The sequence below is a fragment of the Ctenopharyngodon idella genome, chromosome 6 (assembly GCF_019924925.1).
Source record: "Ctenopharyngodon idella isolate HZGC_01 chromosome 6, HZGC01, whole genome shotgun sequence".
Taxonomy (NCBI): domain Eukaryota; kingdom Metazoa; phylum Chordata; class Actinopteri; order Cypriniformes; family Xenocyprididae; genus Ctenopharyngodon; species Ctenopharyngodon idella.
In genome coordinates, this window is record NC_067225.1 from 28,154,455 (window position 1) to 28,168,505 (window position 14,051).

The 14,051-nt window shown below is 37.4% G+C and overlaps 1 protein-coding gene across 4 annotated transcripts in view; it reads right to left on the reverse strand.

Annotated features, from left to right (window-relative positions):
- Positions 1 to 14,051, reverse strand: part of grm4 (glutamate receptor, metabotropic 4) — a 217,140-nt gene that overhangs the window by 13,117 nt on the left and 189,972 nt on the right. For all 4 annotated transcript variants that reach the window (XM_051896223.1, XM_051896222.1, XM_051896224.1 and 1 more), the window contains 2 exons: positions 12,181 to 13,116; positions 1,651 to 1,900 (listed from right to left, as the gene is read on the reverse strand). In XM_051896223.1, coding sequence (XP_051752183.1) covers positions 1,651 to 1,900; positions 12,181 to 13,116 — 1,186 coding nt within the window. The remainder of the gene's footprint in view (positions 1 to 1,650; positions 1,901 to 12,180; positions 13,117 to 14,051) is intronic.

The window sequence follows — 14,051 nt, forward strand, 5'->3', positions numbered from 1 at the left end:
GTGAACATTTCAAAACTAAACTCACACATCTATAGTCATGTCTGGCTATTTGAGCAATTCTTACTTTTTTAATTAGTCAGTATGCTTTGATTGATTATTCAGCTTTGCAGTTGGTCAAAATACCAAGTTATGCCTATTCTAACTAATAACTAACTAATAAATAAAACAAGAAAATCACTTCAGCTTTTGAAAATGTCTTTTTAATGAACTTCGAGCCAACTGAATAGACCAATTTTCTTCAGCTTTTCAGTCCTCAGAAGTCATCAATAGTCCAACTGCTACAATGACTGGTACTGTGTTTTTATTAAGGCTGGGCATTGACACACAATGCAGTTTTTATAATAACATTATAATAATAACTTTTTAATAAGACAAAAAATATGAATATTTAATGTAGTGCATATTTTTTGAAAAATTCTATTCTCAAGAGTTTTCTAGCAGACTAATGAGATATGAATAATGAATGGCTTTTCTGAGGTAAATTAAATGTTACATGACATTGTTTACAAGCTGTTTTATTGACGTTTTTCTGTAACACTGAGCGATTACATGAGACATGATACATTTCAGTAAGTCATACTGTTTCTTTCAACATTCCTTTTCATGTTCATTCATGTTTATTTGGTGCTATATCTAGTAGCAGAGGAAGAGATGATTGGTTCACGTGCTGCCTCAACTGAGGCGCTGCATCAATTTGTCAAGCCACATTAACGAGTGATAAAACCACATTTATTGTTTGAATTTCATAGTCAAATTGACAATTTAAAAGCTGAGACTCCATTTTACTGCACTCCATAGTGCCGTGTCTTCTTCTATTGGATTTCATCCGGGAGGACTGCATTACAGTATTGCGCTACAGCGCCCCACTGGTCAAACTGTGTTATAGCAGGCCCTTAAAATGGGTCATATGAGATCAAAAGACTATTCAACAACAAAAATACTTGACATTTTTTTATTGGCGATGTTGTCGATAATGTCAACTGATCGTTTCAGCACTGAACTTAGTCAATCAGGGCCTTACTGGAAAGAATAATTGTGCGAACAGGGACTCTTTTGAAGATGGAGGCTTCAGGATTGCTTCTACTTTAGAATGCAAGTTATTTCTGCTGAGGCAGCAGGCTTTTATTTACTGCTGTATTACAAAGTTGTTTATGAGCTGCTGTTTTATTGATATTCAAATTAGCAGGAGATGGGTTTCGGTAAGGACTGTTGTACCAATTCAACTGATTTGCCTCTAGATGATTTAAAAACACTTTCTAGCTTATATCTGAAGCTAAATGGTAAGATTCTAACATAATAACATTTCGCAAAATGAGGCAGGCGATTAGTGGGTTGTCTTGTTATGATCATCACACTGATGCCATTAAAATGTCTTCATTGCATTTTATGGCATTACAAAAAAATGAAAGTTATACAGGATTGGAACGATTTTGAAAATAACAGATTTGTCGATTTTGGCTGAATTAATCCTTTAAAACAAAAAACAATCTAAGAATCTCATAACTGGACTGCTGACTACAAATTCGGATCCGTTTAAGTGAGCAAGAGAATGATGGTGAATTACATTTTTAAAGATTACAATAACAGGTTTATGGCAGTATAAAAATCGGTGTCAATAACAATAAAGTGTTTATCCTCGAACCCACTCACCCTGAGTTTCCAGGTTTTCACACAGCTCCGACTTGGCTTCTCCGTTGGGCCGCAGGCTGGCCTTGGGGTTGAACTTGTTAGACATGGTGGCAGCAGTGACCACAGCTTTCAGGCTGCGAGTGCTGCGCTTGGCCACATTCTGCTCCGGGTGGAAGAGCACCACATAGACTTTCGGCATGTACAGCATCCCCAGAGACACGGATGCGCTCAGACTCACTGAGATGGTCAGTGTGGTTGTTTGTATGTACATCTGCAAAACAAAATCACAGCACATGAAAATTATGAATCACTGAAAACAAAGCCATTACTACACAGCATACTGGGTCGTAATTGGTCAATCACGGCTTTCTGTGGCCAAATATTTTTTTGTATAATGAAACTGTATATTTGTCCGTTGCCCAGGGCAACCAATACCCAGCAGTGTTCTAGTTTTTATATCACACCACAGTCTATTTCTTCTCACATAATACCATAATTTTTACTGAAATCAATATTTAAAGAGCATTTATTTACTTATTTGGTAGGTAATATATAATGAAAGGGACAATACATGTCATTATCACAAAATAAACCCCTTCAGGATGATATAATAGCCCTTTGCTTTGCAGTTGGGTCCTGTTGGGGATGTATTTTGCAATAATGAAGTCTTGCTCACATGACCTGGGACCTTCTGTTCACGAGGGGTTGTTGACATAATATACCCCTGATCTAACTGACACAGTCAATATGTCAAGCCTCAACAGAGAGTCATAACCTTGTGACTCAACATGCCCAAAGCATCACCATCACCACATTTGCATATGCGTAAGTCTCTACTATATAATATGCAAATGACTAGAATGTCAGAATACACAGTCTTCATGATATAGTAGGCAGATTATATACTGCATTTGCTGAGATTTCGAAGCGTGCAACCAACTGACACTTTGCTATCCCATGAGGCAATGAGCAATGAGAGGCATATAGGTATTAAGTTGCTGAAGAGTGCTATAGGTACCAAAACATATGTTCCTTGAGATTAATTGTGCTGTATTTGAGTGCAGCAATAAGCTATTTTTTTGCTCACACTTCAAGTGAAGTCAATCCTTGCGTAACTTCATTTGTCAATAGTATTTAGGCATATTTATCATATTATGCTCAATGCTTCTCAACTTCTACAGTTAAAGGGATAGTTCACCTAAAAATGAAAATTACCCCATAATTTATTCACCCTCAAGCCATCCTAGGTGTATATGACTTTCTTCTTTCAGCCAAACTTTATAATGTCCAAACTTTATATATAGTCCAAGCTTTATAATGGGAGTGATTGGAGGATGAGTTTTTGAAGTCCAAAAAAGTGCATCCATCGATCATAAAATGTACTCCACGTGACTCCAGGGAGTTAATAAAGGCCTTCTGGAGTGAATTGATGCGTTTGTGTAAGACAAATATTCTTATTTAAAACTTTAAAACTGTCAGCTTCCGGCATGACAGCCATACGCATTCGACTTATGACTAAAAAGCGTTAACTTCCATGACGTAGTACATGATGACATGAAGTTCTACGCTACGCCATGATGTACTACACTATGTCCTATGTTATAACGCATAGTACATCATGTCATTGTGTACTACGCTGCGTGGAGTACATTTTATGATCGATGGATGCACTTTTTTGGACTTCAAAAACTCATCCGCTAATCCCATTATAAAGCTTGGATGAGCCAGGATATTTTTAATATAACTCTGATTGTGTTCATCTGAAAGAAGATAGTCATATACACCTAGAATGGCTTGAGGGTGAGTAAATTATAGGGTCATTTTCATTTTTGGGTGAACTATCCCTTTAATAACACTTCCTCCATATTTGATGTTTAATACACAGTGGGGTCCAAAAGTAAATAATCGTTTTGGATTTTGAACAAATTTAAAACAGAATATTTTGTGCAATAATTATTGTTATATCATTCGTAGTGCAAAAATGGTATTAAATAAATCATTATTAATCATGTAATTAATAAAATTATAATAAAAATGAATAATTAATATTATAAATAATAATAAAATAATACTAAATTCAATAATAATATAATAATTACAGTGGACCCCGCTGTATAAATGACGAGCAGCTTTGAGCAGGATTTCTCGGCACGACGCCACAGAAACAGAAACCAAGCGACTGATAAAACTGTTGTGTCACTTGTCCTGGCTAGTTAGCTCAGAAACTCTGATTAACATGGAAGTGATTGCTTTCATCGCTGGTCGCTTTGTCGCACTGTGCCCTACTGGGACACCGTGTAAGGCATTATTACCTAAATAATGAGAGGGTAATCATGATTATTTTTAACCAACCACTTGGAGCGACTCTGTTTATGACATGCTTTCAGTGACACACAAACAAACAGACACACACACACACGAGAACTAATGGCTCCAGCCACTCCATGGAACTGCTGCGAACCCCCTGCTGTTGCTTTAGAACGCTGCTGTGTGTTTTGGCTCTGGCGGACGTGACCTCGGCTCTGGCTCCACTGTGTGCTGTGATTAAGTGTGACTCACTGCTGTGATCTCCATCCAGAGGGACTGACTGGAAAGCAGTCTCAGCACAAGTCGACAGGAAGGGTTAGGACCACATCAGCTGTGCTGGGGCTCTTCTTGAAGAAGAGACAGATGGCTACCACCCAGCACTGGCCACTAGGCAATCCTAAAGAAGTGTGTTGTTGAAATATAGTGCAATGTCTTTAAAAACAGGCACGTATTAGTTAGTCGTGACACCAACCTTTCAGAAGTTTAAACCATGTTGTTTCCACAGTTAATTGTGATTACACTAAAGCCAAAAGAAGTGATTAAAATAATATCTGTAAAAGATTTAGTTTGTATTAAACATATAGAAAGAAAACATTTTCCACCCACTATTAGAGTTAATAGATATATAAATCTGAAGAGGAAGCTAGTTCGAGACTGCTGCAATATTATGCTAATAAACACTCCATTTAATTAAAAAAAAACAAACATAATATTAATATTTAAATATGTTATAAATAAATGTAAATAAAATTATAAATAATAATAATACTTAATTACTTAATATTAACAAATGAAATAAAAACAACAGTCTTCAAGTATTTCTCAATAAAGTTAATATGGCTTTCAAATAGAGTCAGTAATAAAAATGTTTTTGTCTATATTGCTGTTAATTAATAGTAATGAAATATCATAATTAATATTGACATAATAGACAGTGGCCGATCTATATGGCTGAAGTATTGTTATTGTTAACTAGAACTAAACATAAAACTATTAAAAATTGTTTTTGTTAACTGAAATAAAGCTGAAAGAAAATAAAATATTATTATTAGAATTCTAATTTTAGCATTTTTTTTTTTTTTTTTTTCTAATTTATAATAATTACAAATTCTACCCATGGCAACTAATCGAAGTATGTTTATTTAAACTACTAAAATTAAAACAGAAATAAAGATAAATACAATTATTTTTAAAAACACATAAAACTTGATGACTAAAATGAAAATGAAAATACAAATAAATAAACAATAAATAAATCAATATATTATTAAATATTATAATTTTCTAATTCAACATATTATTAAAAATTATAATTGTATATAAATAATAATAACAAAAAATGCATGGCTGTGCACATTATTTGGATGATGCAATTTCGACCCAAATCTGAAAACTGTCACATGCCAGTTTAAATATAATAAACCGACTTTGTTAGCATTTATTCCTTGCCAAGACACTTTGACCAAGAATCCATTCATTCAGGATATAATGGCAAGCAGCCACCTGTCAGTCAGACAAGACTGGTTGCTTTTTCATGTTATTTTTCATGTTTTTTAAATCACTTATTTGAATTGGACTAGAGAGTAATCAGATAGCAATCACAGAGAATACTCTAACAACCAACCTAGAACACCCTAGCAAACACCTTAGCAATAGCATTAGCAATGCTCTAGAAACCCCTACTGTTGTCGTGAAGAGTTTAAGCACCACTCAAATTTTCTTCAGTAAAATTCAGTTCAAAGGATGGTTGAAAGAGAGCAGGAAATGATGAGATCAAGATATGTCGCTTTTTGCCACAGCTCAATATGTCAGAGGTCTAACCAAAAGGCCATGGCTCAGATAAAAGCTATTGTTAAATATGGTCCATGGTCACCTAAAGTCAACAGAGCTACACTTTCAAATTTATCCAGAAAATCTATGGCAGGGCTCAAATAAATCACCTGAAAGGAAACGACTGGTCCATACGTAGTGATTAAACAGGCCTGAAATTATTAGCTTTAGTCTATACGTCAAAAACTCTCACTAATCTTGCTGAACCTGAAGTTGCAATTACAGTCACAAATGAGGATTTAATGACGCACACGACAAACGATTCATAGCGGTATCTCATCAATGCCTCTGCCTTAGGCCCTGTATGTGCAGACAGCACACCTGCAATCTAATGAGGCTTGTGAGAAATACTGAGATGAGAACTAGACAGTGAATCAGTGTTAGTCCTCTGAGACTGTCTCTGTTGTCTCAACAGATACAAAGTGTTCCACTTTTTTGCCCTCGAATTGAAACCACAAGTTAAAAAAAAAGCAAGTCGTTATTGCACTCGCACATATAAATGGATGACTTGATAAAAACTTACACCAGAACACCATCAACTTTAATAATACAACAACTGATTCTGCCACTTCTTCACCTGCTGCTGCCAAATTATCTCTTGGGATAAAGAACAAAAAACGAACTGCCATTTTTTAGAAGTAGGAAGTAGGTCTTATGTCAACATCAAAGGCTTTTTAAGAAAGAAGTCTTAATAGCAGTGCTGTGGAAAATATCATTCAAACGGATGTGAATGTTTGTCATTCAAATTAACTATGCATTATGCACATTTAAACCATTAATATGCTGCATACCAAAAAACATCATTCTGTTAGACTACATGCTGCTTCGAATAACAGAAAAAAGGGATAGGCAACATCAGTCCTGGAGTGCCACTGTCCTGCAGAGTTTAGCTCCAACCCTGATTAAAAAAAAAAAAAAAAAAAAAAACCTCACCTGCCTCTAGCCTTAGCAAAGCCACTTGAAGGCAAGCCTGCAGCCTTAGCAGAAAAAAGCGTAAAGCCTGCTAACACTGCAGTATGCAGGGAAGGAGACAAAAGGCCATTTTTTTTAATGGATGTCATTGGAGGAGAGGCTTCACTACGCTAAATAAACTGCTTTTGTGAGGAAATAGCTAATCATTTAATGAATCGACAGCCCATCGGCTAATCTTGTTTGCTCTAAAACATTCATTTTGGATTGATCTATTTTTAGAGTTTACACCGAAAAAAATGCTGTTTATAAGAGAAGTCACGGACAATTGCGCGACAGGTATGATTCAGTTCTCATTTATTTCTGTGGTATCCGCAAACAGTGATTGACTGTCAAACAACTTTGAACGAAATTCAATGAAGTCAAGGCTGTAATGTGATTGGTTATAAAGGCACACTTGATCCAAGTTAGCCGTTACGCTTTCTCCAATGGTAGAGCCACAGACCCTCATATCTCCCAATAATAAGTCAATGGCTGTGTCTGAAATACCCCCATACCCTTAAATAGGGCACTATTTGAAGGGACAGCCATTTGTAGTGGTGTCCGAAGTAGGGCTGGACGATTATGACCTAAGATCAAAATCTCGATTAATTGAACATTTTACCTCGATTGCGATTAATGAACGATTATTTTGTTTCTGTTTTTTTTTTTTTTTTTTTTGGCCTCAGTTCACTGACAAGGTTTGTACTGTAAATATGCTTGACTAATAAAGGTGGGATATTTTTTCCTAATGAAAGAGTGATCTGACATAACAGCTTTTTTTTTAGAAGTTATTTTATCTATGATTCCTAACATTTCTTACAGATTTCTGCTCGTTGTAAATCAGATACAGATAAATTAACACAGTACCAGTATGTAATAATGAGAGTGATCTCTCTATTAATTGTGAAGCTGTGGGTTTTAAGAGTTACTTCAAAAGTAGAAAAATATTTGCTATAACTTTTAAGTTTCTAAGCTACTTTAGTGATAAATCACAGATTGGTGTTGACAACGAGTTTCTGCACTCCTCTCTGTGCGAGCGATCTTCACGTGATGTGCGAACTAGTGTCTGTATGAATGTTCGAGTCACATGACTACACACGCGGTAGTATGTTTTTAAGGGGAAAGTATTAACAGAATAAAAAAAACGAAATAACAGACATGGAAAAATTAGGTCGGTTAGAGGTTCTAAATTTCGGTTTCGATTACTTTTCGATGAATCGCCCAGCCCTAATCCGAAGCCATTGTGAACCTTACCGAGTGCACTCATTCAGTCCCACAATGCACCGCAATAACTAGTGTACAACCAATGTATGCTCAAAGGCAAAAGAATACCCAGAATGCACTGAGAGTCACGCACCGGATGAATTCCCACCTCTGACCAGAAGACGGTGCCTGCAGCTGAATCATCCATTCATCCGTCTTCCATTCTGCTGATCCAATGTGGGTACAGCATAATATCATACAGGTAGAAATTCCTTTTTAATTGATTATTACATTCTTTAATTAAGGTTTATACATAGTTTCCATGACAGGGTTCAAGATCTTTTCATCTTACTACTGGAGCTGCCAGTTTGCTAAGTTTCAAATAATTATTAAACCTCAAGCACAAACTATAAAAAGTGGTAGCTCTTTCGGCACACTCAGCGTTTAAATTTGCTCACTCGGACAAATGTAGGGAATAGTGAATGAGGGTATAGGGGGTGATTTCAGACACAGCCCATATCTGGCCTTAGTAATCCTGAAGACATTGATTAGCTGGTTCAGGTGTGTTTAATTAGGGTTGGAGCTAAACTCAGCAGGACAGCGGCACTCCAGAATCGATGTTGCCCATCCCTGTTCCAGTATCTTATCCAATCTAAGCAAGGCTTGATGGAGTGAAAATTGAAATGTTCCACATGAAAACTTGGAACTTCATCTATCATGCATCCATGTCATGCATGAATGTCGTAATGAATTAATTTTATAAGTCACTATGTTATTCAGCTTTCTTCTATCCCATGTTAATGCGCAGAGACAACTAACTATAAGTAAGCAATTTGTAGGTTGATTACCCGAGGGGTGTAAAAACTGCGGCTCAGTGACGCTTTCAAGATATTGCTCTGCTTGATTAAACTGCCGAGCCTATGAACTTCTGGCTCAACCAATGGTGTTTGTTTGGGAGCAGGACTACCTATTCAGCTGAGCAATGCTTGACTGGGTGATAGGAAATAGATCTACATGTTTATGCTTTGAGCACTGGCCACTAAATAAAGTAAATGTTTTATTTCTTTCCTATTATTCACACTGTAATGCTATTATGACTGCATCTTCCTTTATTTTAATTCATAGCAGATAGTACCAGGCTTACAGTAAAAAACTTGCATTAAATTCTATCTGTGAGAAGCTGTTTTTTAATATTTCAGGAAATAAAAAAGCTCTCATGCATCTGACTTCACAAGGTGCTCATTTAGGTGACAGCAAATGAATGACAGACTGAAAGAGTTCAATAACAGGAATGTCAAAGAAACTGACATTTAACAGTGGTCAGGGCCCCCCGCTACCACACCTGTCACATCATTGACGCGCACCTGTATGTAAAAAAGAGATGTTGACCTCGCTCAGAAAGAGACAGTGATTACTCTGTCAGCAACACAAAGGAGGAAAGCCCCTGCAAGTGAACCCTAATGACATGATGGCACTGTAATGATAGCTTCCAGTTTTGGAAATCGGAGATGCATGCAAATAGCAGGTCCATGTAAGGCAAGAAGACAGTAGACTTAAGATATTATCAAGCTTCTTCAAAACCAACATGAGAGGGGTTGTGATACCATCAAGCATCAGAAAGAAGGATTTATACATTTTGCTTAGACATCAACTTCAAAATGAGTCCAATCAAAATGAGTCATCTTTGCAAAATCTGGCACATTTACATCAATGTGAAGTTTTGAATTTGAAGAATTAACGTTTATTGTCTCTGAAAAATAAAATGCATTCAACAAACAAAAGCTACTGTATGACTTCATAATGCTTGAAATTATGAGTCATTTGGGCCACTTTTACATTACATTTATGGTCTTTTTGGAGCTTTTGGAGCTGTCATGCACTGTGCGAGTAAGTAATTACAGGTTTTGCCAGCTTAATATATTATGGATAGAAAAAAAAACTGCATTCATTTTGTTGCTTATAATTATTATAATCCACACTTTTGTTTTTAGATGCAGAAAATGATCATGCTTCTCTTTTTGACAGTTTTGCTATAGATAGACAGGATTTAGGCTTTTTTTCAATGGTCAGAATTTGGGCATGCTTTCAAGTTTACCAAACAAAGCAATCAAAAATCCATCTGGATCCTTCTAAAATCCAGGAAGGAAGCATGATAAAGCCCTTAGACCACAATGAGACCTACCTGCCAGACTAGCTCATTTAAAAAATCTTTTGGTTAAACCACAATAAGATGACCTCGCGATTAATCATTTGACAGGCTGATCAAATTCAGCAGGGACCAGACCAGCTGCCCACATTCAAATGCTCCAGAAAGCTTCCAAAGACATTCATTATTCACTTTGACATAAGATGACAAACAACTGATGGAGCCGGCATGCTGATGAGGCGTCTGGCAGAAATCGTGTGACAAGTGCACAGGCAGAGAGATAAGGTAAATCACAGGCCAGGAGGAAGTGAGGCATTTAATTGCTCTAAAAAGACATGTCATCTCTGACTCGCCAGGCTTTATTGTGCTTGCCAGCCTGGATGATTGTAAGGTGCTCTTGTTTTGATATGTTAATTCTGCTATGAAAACACTGTTTGTTGCGCACACAGTGGTGGGACCTTGTCATACGATGCATGCTTTATTTTCAATGCAAAGCTAAATGCTAAAACTTTTTTCTTCAGTCCTGCAATGTACAGAGCAGAATTAACGTCAAACTCTAATTACACCATGAGACGGTTTGTAGGCTGAGTGGATAACACTGTCAAAAATTATCAGTATTTTACAAGATTCAGAATGTCACTGTGAATTCAAAGCATGACTATATTACTGTATAAAAATCATATTGTGCTACAAAATCCTACAAAAGCTAAATAATCCAGCGAATAAATATTTAATTTATTCATGCTGCAGGGCATGTTGCAAAACTGAATGCCAGCAATACTGGAATGATCTGTAGATCAGGTCCATATTTGCTCTTTTGCTTAAGTAAAAACTGAAATGTAAACCACATCATTGCAATTAGAAATGTCCAAAACCCATTTAAACAACTTCAATCGCACACTGAATTGCTATCATTCAACATAAAACTAAGTTGTATGATTTAAGCGAGCCATCATTCAAGTGCTCAAAGGAACATGACACATTTTTAATTTGATAACTTCATTCCTTCATGCTTTTTTACTCATCATATAGCCATCCAATCGTAAAAACTCTAAATGCACTCCAATATACATTTGAGACAGAATGTCTCAAATGATCACCACTAATTGCTATATTGGTCAAAGAGTTGAAATGACAGTGAAAGCAAGTCAGTTAGTGGCCAGGAATACTGTAAATTCACACTAAAGCCTTTTATGGTGCAGATTCTGGGGGAAAAGATGGAAAAAAGACCATGGGATACAAGGTTATGTCATGATTTTTCTCTGATCAGCAGAAATGTAGCTATTTGTTTCTTTATGATTGGTGTAGGCAGAACATAGTCTAAGGCAACATGCTATTACCCAAGTCAGTTCATACAATCTTATATCTGAATGAGTCATTCAAACAGCGGTTAAAAAGGCACAGTGGGAAACTGAGTTTAACGCAATAATGGCTCCCTACCAACAAGTATAACAATACTCGTATTGCTGAAATTGCTTGTTCAATGCTTTGCTAAGGGAGACACTAATTAAATAAAACTCTAATTGAAAAAGCAGAAAGCCCTTATCTTAAGCTTCAGAAACAGAAGGTCTCAGGTTTTCTAATTGAAATGAGTAATGCAGCCAATGCCAGGGTAGTTGCATATTTATTTAAATTCTGCCTCAAAAAGAAGAGCCTTTTTTTTTTTTTTTTTTTTCTCGGTATTCTAAGTCAGTTGGTGCTTGTCAATTGATTACATCATCTACAAAAAGCTGACGCTCAATCTCCTTGCTATTTTCAAAGTCTCTTTTATCTTTGAGAGCAGTGCTGGATGGGCAAAAGAGAGTGCCTTTGTTTTCTCAGCCGCACATGTCCTTTTCAATATTCGAAGGAAACCACGTGAGTTCTTCGCTGTAGCACATCAAACCTTGTGATTCTCAATTTCTCTTTGAAATAAACTGTCTGTTTTACCTCTCTGCTTGATCTAAAGCCCAAATGAACATAGTCAATTTGTTCCTGCTGGTCTGTTTTTTGCTGAAAATGGACCGCGCTGAATGGCATGTTTTGTCGGGAGCTGAGGCGGTAAATGCTCTCATTACTTTAAAACGTTTGATTCGCAAGGTCTTGAGGAGTTGCGTTCACTCATCTGCTCTTACCTTTTCCGTCGACTGCGATGTCCCGAAGAAAATGGGGATGAAAGCGAGCCAGATGATGCAGGTGGTGTACATGGTGAAGCCGATGGGCTTGGCCTCATTGAAGGTCTCGGGCACCCCTCGCGTCTTGATGGCGTACACGGTGCACGTCACCATCAGCAACATGCTGTATCCCAGAAGGCAGATGAGCGACAAGTCTGATATGTCACACTTTAGTACTCCACGTGCCATCTCTGGATCTGCCGTGCGCTGGTCCTCATAGTCAATGAGAGCTTGAGAAGGGTCCACTGCGAACCAGATGCACACCCCTAGGAGCTGAACGGAAATCAAGCTGAACGTGATTACCAACTGCGAACCCGGGCTGATAAAGCGTGGCGCGCTGACCGTCATTTTTCCCTGCTCGAAAATCCGATAAATCCGATTGGTTTTGGTGAGCAGCGCCGCATAGCTGATGCTCATTCCGAGCCCCAGGAAAATTCGCCGCAGTGAACAGATCCCTACATCTGGGGTCGAGATCATCAAGAAAGTGGTAGCGTAACACAAAAAGATTCCCGTAAGCAGGACGTAGCTGAGCTCACGTCCGGATGCCTTAACAATTGGCGTGTCATTGTACCGAATGAAGGTGACCACCACAAAAAGGGTGGCTATGATGCCAAGAATAGCGATCAGGACCGGTATGACTGCCCACGGTGAGCTCCACTCCAGCTTCACAATTGGAGTGGGCTGGCAGCCTGTGTGATTCTTGTTAGGTCTTAAATCAAAGCGGCACATCTTGCAGGTGTAAAGGTCGGCCTGATACTGGTAACCATCACAGCGCTCGCAGTGCCAGCAGCAGGAAATGCCCTTAACTATCTTCTTGCGCCACCCGGGTTTGCAGGGCTGACTGCAGATGGAAGACGGCACCTGCTTCCCTCCACCTGGCCACTGCATCGTCCGCATCTGAATCACAAAAACATATTTACCATTCATCTCAGTTAGAGACAAGAAACAATGTTTAACATCTCAAATGAGTGTTTTCATTTCCTCATCCACTGACTCATTAAATTAATTCTTGGGGATCTCAAAGGAGCAATTTTAAATTGTCTTCCTCAAGGCTATACTTCAATCCCTATTCATAAATGATGTGTGTGTCAAGTTCACCAAAAAGTGAAAACTCTGTCAATGTTTGCTCATCCTCAAGTCGTTCAAAACCCATATGCTGTTTTTTCCCCCGTGGAACAATAAAGAAAAATTTTGTGAGGAATTATTGTGCAGCTCTTATTGTGCAGCCATAAAAAAAAGACAGTTTAAAGTGATCAGGACAAAAAAGCCCATATAATTCGTGTGCTATATTCTGAAACCATGTTTGAGGAAGAGATCGATATTTAAGTCTTTATTTACTAATTATATTAATACTAACATCACTGACAGTAAAGCATTATTTGATCTCATGTGTGTACAATTTGATGTGCCATTTTAAATCCTGTGGCAGTTGTATAAACTTAGCCTCTATGTTGACTTAAGATCTAGTTTAATCAACTAGCAGTTAGTTAGGGCTAATCAGTCTCACTTTTCTTATTCAGATTAGACTGATGTACCCGTTTTATGTAACTGACTTTACAAAGTTAGGATCAGTCTTGAAGAAAAATCTTGTCAATTGATTCTTTGGGATCTCAAAAGAGCAATTTTAAATGGTCTTCCTCAAGGCTATACTTCAATCCTTATTCATAAGCGATGTGTGCGTCAAGTTCACCAAAAAGTGAAAACTCTGTCAGCGTTTGCTCATCCTTATGTCGTTTCAAACCCATATGCTGTTTTTCCCCCATGGAACAATAAAGAAACATTTTGTGAGGAATTATTTTTGCAGCTCTTATTGTGCAGCCATAAAACAATGG